This window comes from Quercus lobata, chromosome 5, assembly GCF_001633185.2.
Source record: "Quercus lobata isolate SW786 chromosome 5, ValleyOak3.0 Primary Assembly, whole genome shotgun sequence".
Classification (NCBI taxonomy): Eukaryota; Viridiplantae; Streptophyta; class Magnoliopsida; order Fagales; family Fagaceae; genus Quercus; species Quercus lobata.
The window spans coordinates 72,701,532-72,726,125 of NC_044908.1; the positions used below are offsets into that span (position 1 = coordinate 72,701,532).

Here is a 24,594-nt window from a genome sequence, read left to right on the forward strand (position 1 = left end):
GACAAGCAACAAAGAACACAACAACACTACCACCGGCCATAAAAGAGTGGCTCTGATACCATAAAGGGGGAAGGAAACGCACAGTTGATGGGAAGAGATGGAAGCATAGTAATATTGTAGTGAAGATAATGTAAAGAACTTGAAAGTAAATAGCTTGAAAGTAAGAACAATAAATAGCTTGAATGTAAGAACAATAATAAGGCGGTAGAACCAGCTAAGCAGTATATATCAAAATAATTCAAAGTAAATGAAAACAATAGTTCAAAGTAAATGAAAGAAATTTAGAACCGTCTAGTATGGCGGTAAGATCAGGATAACGTTAAAATAAACAGGACCATCATACATAGAAGCAGTAATCATATCAAGAATGCTATCTTTAAAAATCTTAAATCTAGCATCTCTTAAACACATGAGAACAGAAGCATTAATACCCTTTTCGGGTGAGTGGTTTAATAGCAACTTGAACCATATGTAGCAATTTACCATATTATATATATATATATACACTATTAATGATAATGAGTTGATCCTTACTTTTCGTAAATGGAATATCCCTAAAATTGATACTAAAACTGTTTATAAAACTAGTTTTGTTGAGAATGCTTTTCATTCTGCTTACAAAGCTAGAACTATTAAACAAATATTCTCTATTTCTAAAACTCATGAAAAATGCTGCTTGTTTTCTAAAAGAAATATTAGTGTTGATTCTCCTATTTGTCTAGCCTGCATAACGGCCAAAACACTTTAATATTTACCACTGCTCAAAGCCTGTTTCCCACCAATATGGCACTTCTGAAGATTCCCAAATAATGATGCTCATTTGGTATTATTGGCACAAAAGGACAACAATTATCTCTACATATCCTCCGTAGGATTTTCCAAAGATGGAAGTCAAAAGAAGAAATATTCACTTTTACTATTCATCTGTCACTATATATATATATATATATATATTACAAACAAACGCACTGTTTTATTAATAAAATTAATTTAAAATTGTCTTATTAATGAAAATAATTTAAAACTTAAAATTTTGACACAAATGGCATCGTTTAGAAACATATATAAATACAAAACATTCTTTATCCCAAGTCTCCACAACCCTACCTAGGAGAGGTGCCATTAGACTAACACTGTCATAGAGACTGATTGAATTAGGAACAAAACGAATTTTGTTGGTAATTAAATCATAGTCTCTAATTGGAAACCAAAATTTGAAAATACTAGCATTTTCATTTGGGCTATAAAAGAGCCATCGAATTAAGAAAAGAAGAGTAGGCAATAAAAAAAAGGGCCCCTAAAAGAGATCTGTATGTAGCAACTAAAACTGAGAAAAGGCCTGAGCCCAATCAAAACGCAGTTGGGTTTGAACACTAAACCTCATTCCAATGCAACTAAGAATGAACTATACTGTTCAGTCTTCTCTCTCCCTAATTCCACAAACAAATGACAGACATCCTCAATATTTTGCTCTCTCATTCTTAAATCTCATCAGCACTTGCACCCCGACCACCTCAGTTCCTCTCCTCTCTCTCTCTCTCTCTCTCTCTCTCTCTCTCTCTCTCTCTCTCTCTCTCTCTGTGTTAAAGTTTGTTTACTTAGTAGAACTGTAAATGCAAAATAGTTTTTTTTTTTTTTTGAATAGCGACCCCATTGTCCATAAGCAGTGTAGAGAGAAGCCAGGCTTCGTGCTTTAAAAAAATTGCAGCATTTCAAAACTTGCTCTTTTTTTTTTGTGATTTGATTTGAAGACTTGTATAGAAAAACAACCGGGCATATAATAAATTGTCCCATTTTTCTAATTTACGAAATTTTCATTCATTGCATTGCTGCTCTAATTTTCTCACTTGGGTCTTTCTGCTTTTTCTTTTTTAGTTACATATTTGTTTACACCTTCATTAGTGTTGATGCCTATGTGCAAGATATTACAAACAGGGGCGGCCCTAGACATTTTGGGGCCTAAGGCGAGAACTAAAAATGTATGTATATGTGTATGTGTGTTTATGTATGTGTATGTGTATGAGTGTGTGTATGTATGTGTATGTGTATGTGTATGTGTATGTGTATGAGTGTGTATGTATATGTGTATGCATGTGTATGTTTATATTTATGTGTATGTGCATGTGTGTTTATATTTATGTTCATTTATATTTATGTATGTGTGTATGTTTATATATGTTTATATTTATAAACATAAATATAAACAACATACACATAAACATACATGGACACAAACACAAACAAACATACACAAAAACAAATAAATAAACATAAACATACATACACATAAGTACGCATAAACAAATATAAACATACATACACATAAACACACACACACACACACACACACACACACATAAACATAAACATACATAAACATAAACACAAATACAGACTGAGAAAAATTAAACCCTCGTATAGACTCGAAAAAATTGCAAACTAACACCAATCCTTAAACAATTTCGTTAGTTACTTTGGTGTGCTAAATTGAGCCTTTATGTGTGTTTATATTTAAGTTTATGTGTGTGTATATTTATGTTTATATGAGTTTGTACGTGTTTATGTGTATGTGTGTTTATGTTTATATATATGTATATTTATGTGTATGTGTGTTTATGTTTATGTATATGTGTATGTGTATGTGTATGTGTATGTGTATGTATGTGTTGATTTTGGCTGGGTTTTGGCCGTGGTGGTGGTCGTGATTTGATTTTGGCTTGGTTTCGGCAGTGGTGCGTGGTTGGAGGTGATGAGCTTGAAAAGTTTTGACCATGGAGGTTTAGAAGGAGAGCTTGGTGGCTAGCCATGGAGCACAGTGTGACGTGGGTTGAGGCAGAGAGAGGATGAGAAGGAAACATGAACAGCCTTAGACATTTTGGGGCCTAAAGTGAGAACTAAAAATGGGGCCCTTTTTATACTTATATATTAATTAAATTAATGTTTATTTAATATTTTTATATTATATTTTTCATCATTATTTTCATTTTCTTCTAAATTATTTTGAAATTCATTATCAAGATTTGTTGTATTGCAAAATTGAACATCATTTCCTTCTAAATTATTTTGGTGAATTTCTTGCTCATTTGTGATATTTTCATCTAAATTTTGTGTTATATTTTGTTTATTACTAATAACAAATTTATCCATTGATAATTTTTGAGACTCAATTAATTTTTCTTTTTTTAAGTTTTTCATATCCAAATGCATATTTTATAGTAAACATTTCTAATCAAACAATATATTTATAAAGACTAAAATAAAAAATAACTTTCAAGTGTAGAGCAAATGATAAATAGAACTTGATTTATATAAAAAGTATTATTGTAGTTTCACTGAACAATAACAAGTTTTTAGCAATCTCAACTTGCATAAATTAAAAAAAAAAAAAAAATTAAGCACAAGCATAACAAAAATTTAAGCACATCTATAACACTAACACAAGACTTATTAATAAGACCCACCTAAAAAAAAAAAAAAAAAAAAAAAAAAAAACACAAAACAAATCCTATTTATAACAAATTTGTCCCTAGCTCTACATAGGCATATTCTCCTGGATGTTAAATAAATGTTTGTCAAATGCTCTCTAATTTGTTAGATATTCTCATGTATACCGTCAAGGGAATAATGTAGTACACGCATTGGCAAGAAGAGCTCTGAGTGAGCCAAATCTAACTCTCTGGATGGAAGATATACCTCCAGATATTCACCATATTGTGCAGGCTGATTTAGCCAATTTTGAAGAATAATAGTAGCAAGCTTCATTCTCTATAAAAAAAAAAAAAACAAAAAAAAAAAAACTTGAAGGCCCAAACTTAACGCCCAGTCCAGGGAGGGTCCAGGCAGCCACTGATAAGTGATAAACAAAGTTACAAAACCAGCCAGGGAGGGCCCAAATAAACAAAGTTATCTTAAGTTCTTAACAAATAAAAGCCCAAATATTTATAGTTTTATACCTGATTCCTTCCTGATACGGTGAGGTGAGCAGTTGAGACTTGAGAGAGGCGGAGAGCAGAGAATCAGAGAGAGACCAGACTGAACAGTGGAGACTGGAGACTAGAGAGAAAGGTAAAATTTTTAGGGTTTTGATTTGTGATTGTTTTGTGGTTAATCTCTTAGACCGGATTTGTAGTTTATCTGGTCAATGATTTTGTTTAGAACCAATGTTTAATAGGATTTACCAAAATTTTTGTTTTTTTGGTTAAAAGGATGTGCCAGATTATTTTTGAAACTAAATTTTCTACTACCCGGTTGGTTCTTTTCTAAAATTTTGGAGGCAATTGCCTAACTCGCCTAAGGGAAGGGCCTGCCGTGATTACAAAGCTAGGATTTTTATGAGCAAAGCTAGGACATATGCCCTTTTTCTCAATGACCAAAGCTAGGATTTTTATGAGCAATTTATTCTCTGTGTTTTTTTTTTTTTTTTTTAATGGAATATGTGATCGTTTGGTTAAGAATGATTTTAGTGTGGGATGATTTGTATGTGTGTTTTTTTAGTTAGTACTTGATGCATCAATTTCCTAGGTAACAAACCTTATTCTTTGGCAATTTGCTAATTTGCTTGTGACTTTATTGTGAATTATTTATTTTTTTGAGATGATCCTATTGAAGTGGCTGATGATGATGGTGGTGGATTTTATTTATCTTTGTAATTTTAAAATAAATAATTAAATTATTTATGGCGTCACTGGTCCAACTCTGGTCGGACTTGAGAACTGGGAACCTCTAACCGGTCTGGTTTTTAGAAACATGGTTATTCCATCTCTCACATTCTCAATCTTTTCTTCTCCCCATTTTTGTTCTCTTTCCTGATTGACTATAAGAATGACCCCTTTATTCGTTTCTCTCCTTGTGTGTGTATAGATATATTTCTTTAGGAAATGAAAATTGTTCGCTTTGCCTTTCGTTCCTGTCACGATGGCTTATTGCGCAGATTTCAGCGACCACCTATAGTTCGAACTCTCTCTACAAATGCAACTTCAGGTATTTTCTTTGTACCTTTCATTTGTATTTGAATCTTGCTTGCTGTTTGAGGCTAAGCACTTGTGGTTAAATGTCTATATATTAAGGAGAAATTTTGTGGAGTTTTTCATGATGGACTATCTTGTTCTAATCTAGGCCATGATTTTGGTTTTGTTTTTTCAAAGTTTTTTTTTGGGTACATCTTTTTAAGCTTAATTTTTTTTGATTTTCGTGCATCTGTCTTTAAACAGGTAGTGGTGTTGGGGATGAACAAACTAACTCATTTGAGTCGGCTGACGATTTTGAGCATCGGATATTTAGTGGCTTCTCTGGGGGTAATTCGAAGTCTGATGCCTTTTTTGAAAAGCTTGATAGATTTAGGAAGGCTCACGACAGGTTGGGTTCTAGAATGGGTGAAGGAAGTAATTCCCAGATTTCGGATGGCCTCGATGAAAGTTTTAATACATTATCGGATGGAATGGATGGGAAGTTGAAGAAAGCAGCCACTTATTTTGAATTTAATGAGAAAGAAATAGAGAAAGATGATTATTCGTTTAGACCAGATATGAATTTTAGGGTTGGAATGACTTATGAGACAAAGGTATGTGGTATATATCCGCTAAGGCCTTTGTCTTCAGCTATTACAGTTTTTTAGTAATCATGGTTTTAGGTTAGTTTGAAATATTAAAGCTTACCTTTGAGCTACCCGGTTTGTTCAGGGTGTCTAATGTATTCTCTTAAGGAAATAACTTCAATCAGGGGAGTCATAGAATGGAGATTTATATGTGACACATATTTTTGGTTCACTTATTTTCTATTTTACTTTTGCCTAAAAATCTCATGAACCAACCTGTTGTGCATTTGTACATATGAACATGCATTTGTGTGTGTGGAATGTGGACAATTTCTTTTTCCTCAAATTGATTGAAATGAATGGATGCATCCATTCTTGAGGGATGAGATGCTTTATATAAAAAATCTGATGTTTATTTTCTTTGTAAAGTTAACAGTTCTTAACTTTTTGATTGGGAGGGAAAACAATGAAGTCCACTGGTTATTTATTTAAGTTGTTTATCTGAAATTGTAATTCTTCCTTTGAAAATATATACAATTGGTTCAATGATGTCATTAGTTAAGGGTGTCAATATGCTGTTATTCACATTTTGTTATATTCTACTAAATATGACACTTGTATTCATTTTTTATGTTTTTGTTTCAGTTTGTTGTATACTTTTTATTATTGCTGCTATGACAATGTTCTCCTTTTGCCATCATTCATCCTGAATTGTCTTGTTTAAACAGTCCCTGGCTTTATGCAGGATCTTGATCTTAGGAAGCCAGGAGTACGGAAACCCTTCAAAAGGACTGAATTTGAAGTTACTACAGAGGAGGTTTTGAGAAAGGCTGACTTTAGGGTGAGTTTGCTTTAGTACATTCTCATATGATGACTGTAAAATTACATTACGAAAAGATTTACATTCTTTTAAATGCAATCAAGGAAGTATGATTGCTATCGCTTTACAGTGGTAGGTCGAATCACACATCCCATGCTTATCACTGATATTGACCAAGATCTAAACTAGTGTGATAAATTCTAATGATTGAGATTTTCAACTATTGATCATGTAAGAGCTGGCCTATCAGTAGCTGTGACCACTGGATTGGAGGAATAGTGCATTTCACTGTTGTAAATCTTTAAAGCTGAGCTTTTTTTCCTATTTCTTTCTTATTCCAATTGTAATTAATTGCCAATGGTCTTTGGGTCTAATTCTTTCTCTTCCTCATATGAGTGAGGTCATGGGTTCAAGTCCATATGGGTGTGAGTTGTTTACCTTAAAAAAATTGTTATTAATTCAGTTTACTCTTTTCTTAGGAAAATAGTATCAAGGTTCTGATTTTATGATTTTTCTTGTCTGCTACCAAAATTTGTCACATGTAGTTTTTGGCCTTTTCTTGTTTTGTCTGATGGCTGTTGAGATCTTCCTTTACTGACCTCTGAAGTGAGCCTATATTTATAATATCTAATAGTTGGCAACCCATTACACAGATAAGTTTTAACATAATTTTTTTCTCTCTCTATTATTTATTTATTTATTTTTGGTCTAAATATGAAATTTGATAATTATGGTAGATATTAATATACATTTATTATGATTGTGTATGGAATTATATATTCTACTATTTAAAGAAAATATAATGTACTAAGATTCAAATGGAGGGTTTAAATAGAGTTTAGAATTTAAATTCAATAAAAAAAATATACATTAGAATAATGGCATGTAAAATTGTGTTAAGATTCTAATGGAGGGTTTTAATATTGAATTTAATTTAATTTTAATTAAAAAAAAATTAGATTAATGTTGTATAAAATTGTAAGACTTCATAAGTTTATATATATATATATATATATATTGACTACTGCAGTAATTTTAAGTTCAAATTAGGCTATGTCTGCCTTCTTGATCTTCATTACTTGTTCTATGCAGAATGTCAGATTCCTTGCAAACTTCATAACAGAGGCTGGAATCATTATCAAGAGGAGCAAGGTAAAAAGGAAAGAAAATACGAAGGAATGATATGTGTGTCTTTGCCAAATTCATAAAGCTTCTAGGAATTGAATTTGATTGAACTTCTGTTGACAATGGCATGTGAATCTTCCCGTTATTTCATTGTGCAGACTCGCATTAGTGCCAAGGCCCAGAGGAAGGTTGCTAGGGAGATCAAAACAGCCCGAGCTTTTGGTTTAATGCCTTTCACAACAATGGGGACAAAATCGTTCGTTTTTGGAAAAACAATGGAAGCTCGTGATGAGGATTTTGAATATGAAACTTATGATCGTCGTATCAGTGCTGATGTGGATGATAAAGAGGCCCTCTGAGAGCCTAGGTTACGAGGTGAATGTTAACTCTCTACGCTCTTTTTGCCAATGACACAATTGAACACCTTTTTTTTGGGGAAAAAAATAGAAGTAATGGAAAATATATCTTGACAATTAGTTGCGTTGAACTTCTAGTGTATCCTGGAACTCAATGATCTAGTTGGTGTTGTGTATCAATAATTTTGTTGGTATAGACAAGCTACAATAATAACATAATCATTATCCTGGTTAATTCATGGCTGTAAGGATTCATCATTTTTGGAAAACGAACCTCATTGATGCCTATAACTCAGATGTCCAATCTGACATGCCATATATTCACTGCAGTGGCAATTATTATCATTCGCTCAACTGGTTGAAGAGATTTGTCTTTTTGACATATTGTCATTGTAGCAATAGCTTATCTTCTATTAATTATATATGTTCTCTTTAAATATTATAAGACCTGGTAGAATCAATGGGTGCTATCAGAGTTACTACGATTCATTGTTAGAGCATTCACAGCAGATGTTGTAAAAAAAATGCCATTTTGCCACACTAAAAACCTACTTTATTATTTTACTACATCATTTTACAACATCTCATTTATCAGATGTTTTATCATTCAATTCTATACATTAAAATAATATTTACTACACATTAAAATAATATATTATCTCATCCCATTCTCATCAACGACACCGACAGCCACCACCGGCCATCATCCCCACAGCCCACCACCACTGCCACTGTCACCGCCATAGCCCACAGCCCACCACCACCATCAAATCAACCCAAATTGCAGCAAAAAAAAAAAAAAAAAAAAAAAAACCGACAACCACCATTGGCCATCACCTCCACAGTCCACCACCACTGCCACTGTCACTGCCCATAGCCCACAGCCCACCACCACCATCAGATCAACCCAAATTGCAAAAAAAAAAAAAAAAAAAAAACCCATAGCCAGAGAGAGGCAGAGTGAAAGGCGGACAGAGAGGAGAGGGAAGAGGGTGAGATCGATGGCGGCCTCGGGGTGAGATCGGTGAGATCGAGCGTGGCTGGAGCGTGGGTGAGATCGAGCGTGGTTGATTGAGTGTGGCGGAGCGCGCTGTATTCGTTGAAGCTACGCTGTCGTCACTGTCGGTGAACATCCAATCGAGAGCTCGTTCCCAAACGGAGCGAGCTCGATTGAAGTCCTTCTAAGACTCCTCCCACAACGCGTACTTGATCCAAACACTGCTATTCCATCGCATGCGGCGGATTAGGTCTTCGAACTCCTTCCGCTTGCGAAGTCGATACTCGGAGAGTTCAGTCGCGTCGGTGATCTTCTACTTTGGAGGCCGAATCTCAGCCTCTTGTCGTTCCCATGCTTCACGGAGGATATGCTTGGCGGTAATCTGAATCGGCGCCGGAGTTTTGTTCTTGAAACGTGTCGGTCTCGGAAGCTTCACCTCTGAAGAGAGAGGGAACCGGTACAGGGAGAAGAGAGAGGGAACCGAAGAGTGAGAGAGAAGAGGAAAGAAAAAATGAAGAGAGAGGAGAGAGAAAAGAGAATATAAAATAATAAAATTTTTACAACATTTGTCCGTACCGTTGCAAATTTGCAACGGTACTGTAGTCATGTTGTATAATTTTTGAGATTTGGCACATCTCATAAAGCACCATTTTTGTGTTTGGTGTGGTAAATGTGCCAAATATTTGACATTTGGCACATTTACCACACCTGCTGTAGATGCTCTAATCCTAGCGAACCGTGATCTGGATTGCTTGATCCAAAACGTGGTACATTTTCATTCCAATATACTAATTTTGTGTTTGTTTGATTTTTTTTTTTTTTTCTTCTCTCGGTGGTCACTTTTTTATTTTATTTAAAAGTAAGTTTTGACCCCAATGGGGAAGGGGACACTTGAACCATCGATCTCCGTGTTGATTGGTGACTATGTAAAGGTTGCTCTTTGTCATTATCCCTTAAGCATTGTGAATGCTATTAGGGGAATATTTAATTCTTTTGCCAACTTTTGCTCCTCTTTGTCAATATCCCTTCAGGTATTTGAATGCCATTAATATGAATTATTTTTTTAAGTATTTTGTTTGTGTACTGAGTTCTCTGGTTGAATAATTTTCAAAGTAAAAGCTGTTAATTGGTTGTCTTTCTAACCATAACAATAGTTAAAGATCTGATCTATAAGAAAATACATGCTCCCCTCTTTATGCTTTAGTATTGTTGCAAAGTATTTTTGTCAATGCTGAGTTGTTCTTTTGATTTTGCACTAGTTTAAATCCTAAGTAGTTGGGCCCAGTGGATCAAAATGACTTTAGAGAGGCATGTGATGTTGCCTCAAAGAAATTTGGGTATTTTTGTCACAAAAAATGATTTCATGTAAAATTGGAGTTGATTATTTCAATGAGACAGTGAGAATGGTGAAAACTATTGCCTGTAATTGGATGAACACTTGTAGTGTTCTCTCTCTCTATTTATATATTTGGTCTCTTTCCTGTACTTTAAATATGGGCAATTTGTAAGTGCATTATTAACAATAAGTCAATGAGCTTAACTGAGTTCTAATTATTTTTTTTTTGCTGGAAAGTCATTTTCCTATTTTGGCTACCTACCTTTTTGAACATACCCTCCAACAAACTCTATTGTTCTTTATTATATTGAAATATTCTTATTTTTATTCGTTCTTTATTGTTTACCAAACATCCCTACTGCAATCTGCACAAATCCTCAAACTCACCCAAAATCAGCAAATAAACCCAACAAATAACCCTAAATCACATGCAAAATTAGCAAACAAAAAGAAACTTAAAAAACCCAGCAGCAAGCAGCAGCTCAATCTGTTGCCTGTTGGTACCAATGGAGTGCCGCTTTCGTCCAATGGCAGCGAGTCTTAAATGGAGGCGGTGGCAATCTTGGATGAGAGAATTCCAAATAGGTAGGAGAAGGAGAGATTTTGGGATACCACTTATTGCTGAAAACTAAAAACATTGTAACAAAATAATTTTTAAATGTGTGAATAGTACTGTAAGACCAAGTTTTAATGAAAAATTTGCTAAATTTTGTACTTGTGGGTCCTGTGAACAGTACACGGGACCTACTGTTTAAAACGCAAACATGCTAAATTCCATTTTCAGCACAATCCAAACTAACACTTAATCACAAATTGCCATGTGAAATTTCTTGTGTTTCTAGCATTGCTCATTTTAAAAATTCTTGAATAGCATTGTTTGAGTCAAACTATTATAATGCTATATAAAGTTGCACCAATAATCAATAAAGAATCGTGTTGGAGCTTATTATAAAAATGTGGCTAGCCAAAAAATATATATATATATATATATTTTTTTTTTGTATGTAGAATCTCAAAATTTGTACCAAACCACCAAACTTTGTTGAGGAACTATATAGAAAGAAGGAGCTATTAGCCTAATACTAAGAAAGTCAAAGATTGCCTAGTCAAGGAATGTCATGAGCTGATGCCAAGAAATATTGTCAATTTTCTTGTGCCATTCAATCCTATACCTTTTGATGTCTGTACTTTAAATATTACTGTATGTGCTTTCTAAACAAAAACTATTGCTATAGGATTTTAATTAATAAAATTGCAGTTTATCAAAAAAAAAAAAAAAAAAAACTATTGCTGTATATGTGTATGGTTTTTCTAACACACTAGTTACAGTTTTTCCACTACCATGCACTATTGGTATGATAGTTACTCAACAAGTACGAGTTCTTGTAAGATATAGAGGGCAATAATTTGATTAAAGTAAAATTCTATCTCAAATAATAAAAGAAAAGAAAAGTTAAAATCTTTTCAATTATGTTTAAAAAATTTCAGGTGAGGTTCAAGATCAGTGCTACCCACGTGTTAAAAACTAATTATCATTTATCGATCTGTAACTAATGAGTCAATACCAGATCCCATCTAATAAAGTTAATGCGTAGCTTCTAAAAAAAATTAATAACGTTAAGGTATTAGTGTATTCCTATTATGTTAGAAATATCATGAAAATACCTAATCAAAGTCAACATAGAATGATTAGATTTAGACATTTCCCCGTGATTGCACAGGTGTCCCAAAAATTATTGATCTAAAAGAAAATGGTATACGTGTTTCAGAAACGCTATTTAAGTATAGTTTAAATATTAGATATCCAAACCTTTAAAGTTTATATATCTCTAAGACAAAAATTCAATTATATTCACGCAATACAAAAATTGTGTCTTAAAAAAACTATTTCAGTTATACATATTAGTTTAGATATCTCTATCACAAAAATTTAATAGAATTCATGTTATGTAGAAATTGGGTCTTAGTAACATTATTTCAGTTCTACATGGATATCAAACATTCAAACCTATACCTCTAAAGAAAATTTTCAAATAGTATTTATTTTATATCGAAATCGTGTTTTTGAAATAATATTTCAATTCAGATATGAGATTGGATATCAAATATCCACCTTTTAGGAAAAAATTCAATCTTATTTATGTTATTTAGAAATTATGTCTTAAATACACAATTTCAGTTCTACATATTTATTTGGATATCTCTAAGGCAAAAATTTAATAGAATTCATATTATACAATTTGTGTCTAGAAACACTATTTTAGTTCTATATATCAGTTTGGATATCAGACATCCAAGTTTTTAAGGTTTGGATATCTTTGAGGCAAAGAATCAAATATTATTCATGCTATACAATAATTGTATCTTAAAAACATCATTTTAGTTCTACATATTTGTTTGGATATAAGACATTCAAACCTTTAAGGTTTGAAAATTGCTCAGACAAAAATTTAGATGGTATTCATTTTATACCGAAATTATGTCTTAACTATTTTAGTCCACATAGGAGTTTGGATGTCAAGCATCCACCTTGAAGGCAAAAATTCAATCTTATTCATGTTATTTAGAAATCTTATTTTAAAAATTTTTAGTTTTACATATCAATTTGGATATCAGGCATCCAAATCTTTAAGGTTTGGATATCTGCAAAAATTTAATAGAATTCATGTTATATAGGAATAGTGAATACTATGTTGCTATGTTAAAAAAATTAAAAAGGTTGAAGATTGGAAACCAAATGTACCCGTTCCAAACAGCTTATCCTAATAGTTCAAACTTCAAAAGAGTCCAGCTTTGAGCTTTTGCTGCAATGGCATAACCTTGAAAATTTCAAGTTTTTCAACCCAATTACTTATCCAATTCGAACTAGATTGGTTTCCACTTTCCAGTGACAACAAGGATGACCTTTTACCATAATTTTCATTCTGCGACTTCATAGTTCATAACCCACTCTGAGTCTGGGACTGCATTGACAATTAAAATTGAATATTTGGTGGCCAACACTACAGGGTTACGCAGTTTAAGCTCCTAGATACATAAAAAAAATAAATTTTAAAACAACCACTTGTTACGTTAAGCCCCTAAAAATAATACTATCATCACCGAATTCACGGAATCACTGTGCTTATTTTCAGTCCTTGTTCGTTATTTTACTCAGTCTCTCTTTGTCAACTTATTCCCAGAATCCCATTCTTTCTTCTTCTACTTCAACTATGTCTCTGTCTCTTTCTCTTCCTCTTCTATCAATGAAGAAGAAAAAACCACCAGTGTCACAATCTTTCCAATGAAAATCTCATCACCCTGTTCCCTCACTATCACCATCAACCTTATAGTTATCACCTTGATTTCTTTTTCGCTGCACAGTTCAGTTGTTTATTGCCTTGGCTCAGCCTCCACCATCGCCATTACCTATGGCACAGACACTGTCTGTGGTATCATTGCTGCTGAGCCTACTCAGAGAATCCAATGCTACCAAAAAGGTCAGATCATTTCGGTTCAACCCAATATCTCCTTTGAAGCCATCTCAGGTGGCTACGGCTTCTTCTGCGGCCTCAGGTCTGATGGCTTCAGCATCCTATGCTGGGACACTACTACCTCATCAAACTTGACCTTTAAACCAAAACGTATATATTACAATAAAACAATTAAAATGACTGATCTAGCTGTTGGCGATGCTCAAGTTTGTGCCAGAGAGGTCAACTCTGGTATAGCCAAGGGCTGGAGAGGAAGTCATGAAGCTGGGTCTAAATCTACATCACCTGGAGACGCATTGAGTTTTCGTGCAATCACATCTGGGAGTGGTTTTTCATGTGGGATTTTGAAGAACAATGGAACAGTTTTATGTTGGGGTAATGGTAGTATTGGAGCTGAGATTCAGAGACATTTTGGGAATTTGCCAATGTCAACCTTAGTTGCTGGAGAGTCTCATGCCTGCGGTTTGACATTGACAGGGATTTTGGTTTGCAAAGGGAACAATGGTTCTGGCCAACTGGATGTTCCTTTTAGTTCTGCTTATGAGTTTTCTGGTTTGGCATTGGGAGCAAATTTTACTTGTGCTATTAAGGCAAGAAATGGATTGGTTGCATGTTGGGGAGGAAAAAACAGATTTGAATTTGATAGCAGCGTTATTGACAACGTTTCCTTTGAGTCTATTGTTGCAGGTTTGGATTTTGCTTGTGGGTTAACATCGAAAAATTTATATATGATTTGTTGGGGACCTGGTTGGTCTAACATGCCAAGTGACCTTCCATTAGGAATGATTATTCCAGGACCATGTGTTCAAGCTTCATGTAATACATGTGGTACATATCCAAATTCTGAGGCTCTCTGTGATGGGTCTGGAAATATATGCAAGTCTTGCCAGATTCAGTTTCCAGTTGCAGTGTCATTGCCACCTACAACATCACCATCACAGCCAGTTCCTCCATCAACCAAAGCCCCCAACAAGGTTTCATTAGCGTTTGTGATTGTTGGATCGGTGGGGGCTTTTGTGGGCATTTGCTCAATTGTCTTTTGCATATGGACTGGAGTATGTGGTTTCTTGCGGAAGAATACTCATACTTCTGCTCAACCCACAACTACTGACGGCAATGTGCATACTGCTGCTGTGCCTCACATTGGTTCTAATGTCCCAACTTCAAGATCATATTCCAGCAATCTTCAAAGCCCCAGGATAATGGGGAGGCAGAGAAGTGGGTCATCAACATTATCCAGGCATGCGGACAAGACTCGGATATTTTCTTTCTCAGAGCTTTCCAGTGCCACCAATAACTTCACTTTGGAGAACAAGATTGGTGCTGGGAGCTTTGGTACTGTTTACAAAGGCAAGCTTTCAGATGGCCGTGAAGTGGCCATTAAGAGGGGAGAAACTTCTATCAAAATGAAGAAATTCCAGGAAAAAGAAATCGCTTTTGATGCTGAATTGGCATTGTTATCTCGGCTTCACCATAAGCACTTAGTGGGGTTAATTGGATTCTGCGAAGAAAAGGATGAGAGGCTTTTGGTTTATGAGTACATGAGCAATGGTTCACTCCATGATCACTTGCATAACAAGAACAACATTGATAGAAGTGGTAGCATTTGGAATTCTTGGAAAATGAGGATCAAAATCGCATTAGACGCTGCTAGGGGAATTGAGTATCTGCACAACTATGCGGTGCCACCCATCATTCATAGAGACATTAAGTCCTCAAATATACTTTTAGATGCAAATTGGACTGCAAGAGTGTCTGACTTCGGATTGTCACTAATGGAGCCAGAATCTGAACATGAATCCATGTCAATCAAGGCAGTTGGAACAGTTGGCTACATAGATCCTGAGTACTATGTATTAAACGTTTTGACAACTAAGAGTGATGTCTATGGCTTAGGCGTGGTCTTATTAGAGCTTTTGACAGGGAAGAGAGCAGTGTTCAAGAATGAAGAGGATGGAACAGGACCTATGGGCGTGGTGGAGTATGCAGGGCCACTGATATTGGCGGGGCAGCTACAAAAGGTATTGGATAAAACAGTTGGGCTGCTGGAGATGAATGAGGCTGAGGCAGTTAGGCTGGTGGCTTACACTGCTATGCATTGTGTGCACTTGGAGGGAAAGGAGAGGCCTAACATGAGTGACATTGTTGCCAATTTGGAGAGAGCCCTGGCTCTTTGTGAGGACAACCCTGGTAGCCTCTCTCCTGCTACATTGTCCATTCATTTAGAATGAAACCCCCCAAAATGGCAATGGTTATTATTTTTTTATTTATTCTTATAAGGGTAATTGTTTTCTAAATGATATTCTATTGTGGTTTTAATCACATTTTCGATCTCCTATACTACTTTTCTGTAATATAGTGCAATAACAAAGCAAAGTATCTCTCTTTTCATTGGTGTTTTTTTTAGGCTGAGGTTTGTAGGGAAAAGGAAGATGACGAAAAGGGAATTTTGGGTTTAATATGTTTTCCCCTTTGGACTGTTAATTTGATTGAGCATTGACGATGTTACAAAAGATGAACTTGATGAACTACCTCCAACTGACCCTGTGATTGGGTTAGGCTCTTCTTCTTCCAAAAAAAAAGTAGATTATGGTCTACCCTTCTCTTTCTGTTTGAAATTTCTGAATGTTGAATCATTTTTTCTAGTAGATCCACTCGTGAAAACGTTTTTCAGTCTCTTTTATGCATAGTATGCTGCTATGGTAAATTTGTTATTTGTTTCCTGGTTCTAAATGGTGAAATATTATAGCCCAGTAACCAAATTTATGTTCTGTTTGATAGGAGGAATTAGTGGCTTTAAGTTTGATTGACATATTGTGCCTATCTTTATTCATCTTGTAGTGCTTTGGTTTTAATGGTGTGTATAACTGAGCCTCTATCCAAGCTGTCATAAAACAAGATTTCATTTGGAATAGATTTTCACAGCACTTCATTTTGGTGAACTTAATTGATTCCTATTCCCACATATATATATATATATATATATATATATATCAGATTTTGTACTTCGATTATGTGGTTAAGAGTAAGTTTTTTCATCAAGTGTGTGCCTTAATTAGTTTTAGAAAAATAAGCATGATTTGCTTGTGATCTAATTTAACATAGTCTTCGCTCTCTCTAGAAATAGAATCTTTTGCATCTCTCATTCTGTTGCTACCACTTTCTTTCTATTATTACTAATAGAGGAAGCACTTCATTGTTAAAAACTTGCAACTTCATCCCCATGGAGTATCTGGAATTGACCTTTAAGATTTTCTCAAATGATTTATGTTTAACCATCACTCTGATTGCCACATGTTTCCTATGTCACTAATGTTTGTCTGACATGTGCATTTTGAAGGAATACTTAAGACCAATGAGGCATACAGAACACAATAGTACCAAAACTCTTGGTTAATTACAAGCCTTAAGTATTCAAATTGTTCCCTTATTGGTTTTTTATGCTTCCATAATTTTTTTTCGCAAACTGTTGGCAGAGCATTGGAGCAATCCCAATCAAAACTTTTTAATTGCAGAAGTCATAACAAAACAAAAGAACAAGACAAAAAGACAAAGTTGCTGGTGAAAGGAAAGCTTCAAATATGGCCTAATGACACATAGGTTGATTTCTTTGGGTTCTTGCAATGCACATGCCAGGTATGAAGTAAGGAGAAGATTGAAAAGTAGGCAGTTCTGGTATGAGCCATTTGGACATTTAAGGAATGAGTATTATTTTGAGGGCATGCAACTGCACCCACAGCAGATTTTGGATATGCCTCAGGTGCCATTGCGTGACTACAAGAAAGTTTCCCAGCTCCATCAAATTGACAGTAGCGACCGAAGAGGAAAAAATAGCAGCAGTCCATGAAGTTTTACGGGTTGAACCTTTGGTCTCAGCATGTAAGCTTGTTAAGAAGGAAATAGTGATTTTTGTAGAAAGTAGCAGCAGGTGGCAAATAGCTGCAATACTCTATACTCACTGTTAAACTTTTGATATTAATAAAAGTTTAACCGTTTTTTACTTCTACCTCTTAAAATAAAAATCAATAAGCAGATTTTTTTGGGTATAAAATTAGTTTGAACTTCACAGAGGTAAGCATAAAACGAGTGCTGGTATTGTTTTTTCTGTGTCCTCAAAGTAGATCTTCAACCACTATCTAGACACTAAACACTCACAACTCAATTACATTAAAAAAAATGTTTTGAAAGCAATTTGCCAACACTAAAATAATTTGAGCCTAACATTAGCCATAGATTTGTTTTAAATGAAATGAAGAGGGTCCTTCATTTTTTTTCTTTAAACGACAATTTTCCAGGATTGTTTCTCCTCAATTAATCAATTCGAATCATATGAACTTCACAACTCATAACAAATAGCAATATTAATAAAGGATGTGCTTGAATCAACCAAAATAAAGCTCCAAAGAGCAAATTGACCCAAATGACCACAAAGGTATCTCCCCAATCAATCCACAACGAACCAATTGAACCCCAAACCTCTCAAGAAGAAGCGAATCAATAAAAACTAAGATAAACCCCTCTTGTATCAATAAATCAAAAGGCAAATTAATTAACATTAAATGTTGCACTAAGATTAGCAAAAACAAATGAAAACTATTAACGTCACCTTTGTCACACTCAATGAAGACGGGAATAAAATTGTATTCATTGTCTCAATGAAGAGGAAATAGTAAAATAGATGAAAACCTAACCATCATCAAATAATTATAAACAAATAAAAGGGCACTGGAAACACATCACAGACCTGGATCCATATTCCAAGGTGCAATCGTACCACAGAATTTTCAAATTATGAAATCTGCAAACGCAATGCTCTCAACCATGTGCAATAAAAACCAAACAGAAATATTTATAATCCTTAATGGAGCCCATCCTTTTCAACCATAAAATATGAAAAAAACAAAAGAAGAAAAAAAAGAAGTAACCACTGACTCTTTCATTCAACCACCCAAGGCATTAGTCAAAACCATTTTTAAATTTGGACCTAACCTAACTGGCTTAATACAGGCAGTGTTACCAACTCTAAATAATAGATTGACTTGAACACAAGAAAAATATTGCATTGAGATGAAAAAGGAAAATATAAGCACAACAATCAATGTCAATGATGTTGACGTAGGACAACCACACTATTTCAAGGGAACAAGTAAACCGCAAAATAAACCCTAGGAGTCAGCACCTAAGGGTTACTTGGAGTCAGCACCAAGCAAAAACTGAAACACATGTTTTTTTTTTTTTAATTCTCAAAACTGTCTTACAATAATTAGAAAAAATGCTTAAATAGCTAACAATAAAAATGCATAAAGAAACCCTAATTATTAAATGCTCGGGCTTGCTTAGTCTCAAGCCCAATAACTAATAGACTCCATCCATAAGGCCACAGATTGGGTCGTCTTCTTTTTGCTTTTCCTCTTATACGTGCCTGTAATTGGGGGCTTGTACCTCGTGTCAGCACCAACTCCCCCCGGGTGAGAAGAACTCGACCCCGTCGAGTGGAAATCTGAAGAGCTCTGATAGTACTCCAGCAAGTTAGGATCCAGTCGCTGTAGCTCATCTCGAGTAATCCATGTGCAATTAGAATCTGGTCGCTCTCACCACCAAACTAGGAAATGGTGAACTCCTCCATCCCTAGTAGAAACAATTTGCTCATCTAAAATAGCATCAATAGATTCTTTATGTGCATAGGGCAAATTTAAGGGTAAATGGTGGGAATAGGGCCATCAATAGGATTAGGCAAAGACTCATCAAAAGGGGCATCAGGAATAGTTATGGGGCTTTTATAAGTAACTAAATCCTCAATATTAAAGGAGGAGCTAATACCATAATCATGAGGAAGGTCAATGACATATACATTTGGGCCCATTCGTTTCAATACCTTAAATGGTCCGACACTACGAACCTGCAATTTCTTAACGGTCCTAGAGAGAAACCGTTCAGGTCGAATCCGAATCATGACATAATCACCTACCTGAAACTTTATATGACGCCGATGAGTGTCAGCATGAATTTTATATTGAGAATTACTTACTTGAATTTTTTTGCAAATCTTATTATGCAAATCATGAATATGTCGTGCAAATGCCACAGCAGATTTAGAAATCCTCACATGTGGGGACATGGGCAAAAGATCTAAGGGCTTCCTAGGCGTATATCCATGCACAACCTCAAAAGGAATAGGGCCTATAGACCTATTGATAGAGCTATTATATGCAAGTTGGGCTATAGGAAGAATTGAATCCCAATTCTGATTGGCTTCACCCACTAGACACCGAAGGAGGTTGCCTAAACTACGATTAACCTCAGTTTGACCATCAGTTTGAGGATGAAATGCCGTGGAAAATTTCAATTTGGTGCCCACTAAATGCCACAAGGTCTTCCAAAAATAACTCATGAAGTGAACATCCTTATCAAACACTATGGTTTTGGGAAGACCATAAAGTTTGACAATCTCATCAAAGTAGAGCTTTGCAATCTTAGAAGCATAAGAGGTCTTAGAACATGGTAGGAAATAAGCCATCTTAGAGAAGCAATCAACAACTACTAGAATGGAATCATGCTTCCTAAAGGTGTGGGGCAAACCTAACACAAAGCCCATACTCACATCTTGCGACGAGCGATCTGGCACAGGTAGAGGCGTGTACAGGCTAGTGTTTTGCTCGCGATGTTTGGCTAGTTGACATGTACGACATTGACCAACTATCTTGCAACGCCCCTCTTAAGACCAGGCCAATAGAATTGACGCTCCACTTCCTCAATTGTTTTGTCTTGGCCAGAATGACTTGTAAGGCCTCCCGCATGTATCTCCCAAACTAGGAAATCTCTCACTGAAGACCGAGGGATACATAACTTGTTGGCTTTGAACAAGTAACCATCTTGAAGGGTATAATCATCTAGGATTGGCCGTGGGGCATTACTTAGGCTAGTGTAGAGCTCCCTAAAATCTGGGCATGACTCATAATCATCCTTAAGTCGTTCAAACCCAATAACATTAACACTCATGACGGATAGCAAAGACACCCTTCGACTTAGTGCATCAGCAGCCTTATTCTCAACTCTTGCCCTATGCTTCACCACAAAGTAGTAGCATTGCAGAAATTCAACCAACTATCGTGCCTAAAATTCAGCTTCTTTTGGGAATGGAGATAGTGCAAAGCTTCATGATCAGAGTAGATAACAAATTCTCGAGACAACAGGTAATGGCGCCAATGCCAAAGAGCTCGAATAATGGCATAAAACTCATTGTCATATGTGGAGTACTTTTGCTTAGCGTCATTCAACTTCTCACTGAAATAAGCAATTAGGTGGTGCTCTTGACTAAGTACTCCCCCTATACCAATACCTGAGGCATCAAATTCCACTTCAAAAGGCTTGGTAAAATCAGGGAGACAGATGACAAGTCAGTCATATTTTGCTTTACCTCATTGAAAACCTTAGCAGCAGCTTTAGTCTAAACAAACTCCCCTTGTTTCGTGTAGTCAGTGATGGGGGACATAATGGTACTAAACCCCTTGATGAATCGGCGATAAAAGGAAGCGAGCCCATGAAAGCTTCAAATTTCATGGATATTTCTGGGCTTGGGCCACTCCACAATCGCTTGAACCTTTTGGGGGTCGGCAAAAACTCCCTCAGAGGATACTATGAAACCTAGGAAGACGACTCTATTGATGAAGAAAGAGCACTACTTGAGGTTGCCATATAAACTCTTCTTCCTAAGGGTAGTACAAACTTGAGTTAGGTGGTCGAAGTGTTGCTCTCTAGACTTACTATAGATGAGGATGTCATTAAAGTACACAACCAAGAATTTCCCCATAAAAGGCTTGAGCACTTGAGTCATCACTCTCATAAAGGTACTAGGAGCATTGGACAATCCAAAATGCATGACCATCCACTCATATAAACCATCTTTCGTCTTGAAGGCAGTTTTCCACTCATTACCAGAACGAACCCTAATTTGATGATAGCTGCTTTTCAAGTCTATCTTGCAGAAGATCGTTGCTCCAGCCATTATATCCAACATGTCATCCAACCGAGGGATAGGAAAACGATATTTCACAATGATCTTGTTAATGGCACAACTATCAACATACATCCTCCAAGTTCTATCTTTCTTTGGAGTTAAGAGTGCAGGGATTGCACAAGGACTTATGCTTTCACGAACAAAACCCTTCCTAAGTAGTTTTTCTACTTGCCTTTGCAACTCGACATGCTCTGTAGGGCTTATCCTATAGTGAGGCAAGTTAGGTAGGGTTGCTCCAAGCACAAAATCTATGGCATGTTGTATGTCACACATGGATGGTAAATGATTGGGGAGTTCCTCAAAGAAAACATCCTTAAATTCCTGGAGCACTGACTTCACTTCTTCAGGTTACTCCTCACGGGTCTCCCTATGAAGTTCCCTGGCAACTAAGACAAACACAATGGATTCTTGAACTGCTACCCTTTCAAATGCTTTTGGGCTTATGATGTTCAGGCCTTTCGCCTTTGGTGCTTCTGTCATCTTACCCATGTCGATTGGCTTGGATTTCAAAGGATTGAGCACAATCTTCTTACCTTCAAGCATAAATGAGCAATAATTGGATCGCCCATAAAGGGTGACATCCAAATCATAAAGCCAAGGCCTACCTAAGATAATATGCCCTACATCCATGGGAATTATGTCACACCATATTTTGGCATTGTAGGTGAAAAATTGAAGTGGGACAACACATCTTTCTTTTATGGCTATGGAGGAAGTATCCACCCAAGAAACTTTATATGGGTTAGGGTGAGGGGTCAATTTCAAGCCTAGGCGGGAAACAACATTAGAGGACACCGCATTAATGCAACTCCCACTATCTATAATAACCTTACAAGTTTTATCTCCACACATAGTGTAAGTTTAAAAGACGGTACTCCTTTGCCAATCATCAATGTCTCTCTGCTCTATCAAAGCACATATTACCACATTCACTCTAGGGACACCAAAGTCCTTGAAGTCATCAACTTGGGGAGAAATGGCTCTAATGCATGCGAGGTAGCTAGGATCATCTTCCCATTCTGCCTCAACATCTTGGGTTTCTTCAACATTTAGATCATACACCAGCTCCTTAACATCTTCTACCTTTTCATCATCCTCTTAAATGACAAGGGTCCTAGAAGGACATCTAGTTGCGATGTGTCCAACCCCATTGCATTTGAAGCATTGGAGGCGAAAGCCTAATCTTGAAGGCTCATTGACCACACATTTTCCCTTGTCCTCTTTTTCTATTGGGGTGCTATTAGGGTTGACCTTAAGGGGTAAGGCAAGTCTAGATTTGCTACCAAAAGTTTGAGGGTTGGTGGGAACACTCTAGAGCTCAGAATGTTGCCAAAAGATAGATTTGGATGCTAATTCACAATTCCTAGCGAGGTCATATGCTTCTCTTAAGATAGTGACTCCTCGGGTGATAATCTCGCCTAGTAGGTTAGCATTTAAACCTTTCTTGAACCTATTGAGTGTGACAATCTCTTCCTCGACTATTTGAATTCGCCTCTTGAACTCCTTGAACTTCTCTATATATTCAGCCACAGGAGTAGTACCTTGCTTTAGGCGATCCCATTCCTCAAGGAGGGAGCTCTTATAAGTTGGAGGAAGATAATTCCTTGAGAGTGCATCCTTCATCTCAAGCCAATCACTAATAGGGGGCTTATGCCGTCACCTAAGGGTATCCTCAAGGTCTTCCCAGAAAAGGTCGGCTCTTCCAATTAACTTCATCCTGGCATACCTCACTTTCTTATTCTTAGCCCAATGGTAGTAGTCAAAGGTGGGTGCTTCTATCTTTTCATTGAACATCTTATCATCAAAATCCCTAGGGCCATTGTGATTATAGTGATCATGTTTAAAGTTTGGAGCCCTATTAAAGTAACCGTGATTATTTTGCCTAAGCATGTTATTTCCTTCATGGTTAATGGTCTCTTTTTGAGATGCTTCAATTCGCTCAACCCTATCCAGTAAATTATGGACACTTTTTACTAGGTCTTCTATGGTTTGCTCTAAGGAGGGCCTAGGCTCAGAAATGGATTGATGTTCAAAGTTTGACATGATGCGACCACTACGTAGATGCATGCACACTATATTTATGAATGCAATTGAGATTCACAAAAGTTCAAGTAACCAATTCTCAATGTAAAATTAAGGTCAAGCAAGAGTGCATGTAGAGATTAGATCAATGAATCAAAGGAATAAATTGCAGTCAAGTAGTGACAGTGTTCACAATATTGAGAGATAGCCCAAAGAAAAGTCAATTTCCAATAAGCTCCACAATTAATAATAAGAATTAGATATTTCAAAGAAATTGTTTTTTTTTTTTTTTTTTTGGAATTTTAGAATGGGTACTAAAAGAAAGCACAAATAATAAAATAGCTAACTTGAGCACAAAAAGTGTAGGCCAGTGGGGTATGGTGGGATATGCACATAAAAGATATAAAGATAATATCTTTCAATGAGACAAAATTGAGCCCACCAAAAAGAGAGTAACAGTTGTACCCTAGTCAGTGGCCAACTTATTGCACTAGATAGTCACGGGCTTGGCTCCTCAAGTGAATGGATCTTACTTGGACAAGTGTACCTATGGATGAACAATTTAAAGGCTCAATACATGCAATGGGCTGTCACAGTAACAATACTTTCTTTCTTTTCTTTCCCTTTGATTTATTATTATTATTATTTTTTGGATTTTATTTATTTATTATTATTATTTTTTTTTTGCAAAAATAATAAAATACACTACTGCTTTAAGACACTACAAACATAGACTTAAAAGAAATTCAAACGGACTTAAAAGAAACTCAAAGTATAGACTCTAAAAGGAACTCAAACCACGAACTAAAAAGAAAAACCACAGAAACTAAAAGAGACCGGCAATGGGCTTGCGGTGCTAGGGACCGGCAACTGTGGCAGTGCGACGACGGGGGTGTCGACATCGACAAGGAAGAC

General features: G+C 35.9%; 2 protein-coding genes across 2 annotated transcripts; both read left to right on the forward strand.

Annotated features, from left to right (window-relative positions):
• The first annotated feature begins 3,974 nt into the window (after positions 1-3,974).
• On the forward strand, positions 3,975-8,179 carry LOC115992708. Its single transcript, XM_031116933.1, has 6 exons — positions 3,975-4,065; positions 4,861-4,980; positions 5,211-5,560; positions 6,279-6,374; positions 7,446-7,505; positions 7,637-8,179. The coding sequence occupies exons 2-6, from the start codon at positions 4,878-4,880 to the stop codon at positions 7,835-7,837; spliced, it is 810 nt and encodes a 269-aa protein (XP_030972793.1). The 5' UTR covers positions 3,975-4,065; positions 4,861-4,877; the 3' UTR covers positions 7,838-8,179.
• Positions 8,180-9,706: 1,527 nt separating this feature from the next.
• LOC115991086 (putative serine/threonine-protein kinase-like protein CCR3) lies at positions 9,707-23,297 on the forward strand. The gene is made up of 3 exons (XM_031114832.1): positions 9,707-9,862; positions 13,325-15,830; positions 23,227-23,297. Exons 1-3 carry the CDS (start codon positions 9,707-9,709, stop codon positions 23,295-23,297), a joined length of 2,733 nt encoding a protein of 910 aa, XP_030970692.1.
• Positions 23,298-24,594: the final 1,297 nt, after the last annotated feature.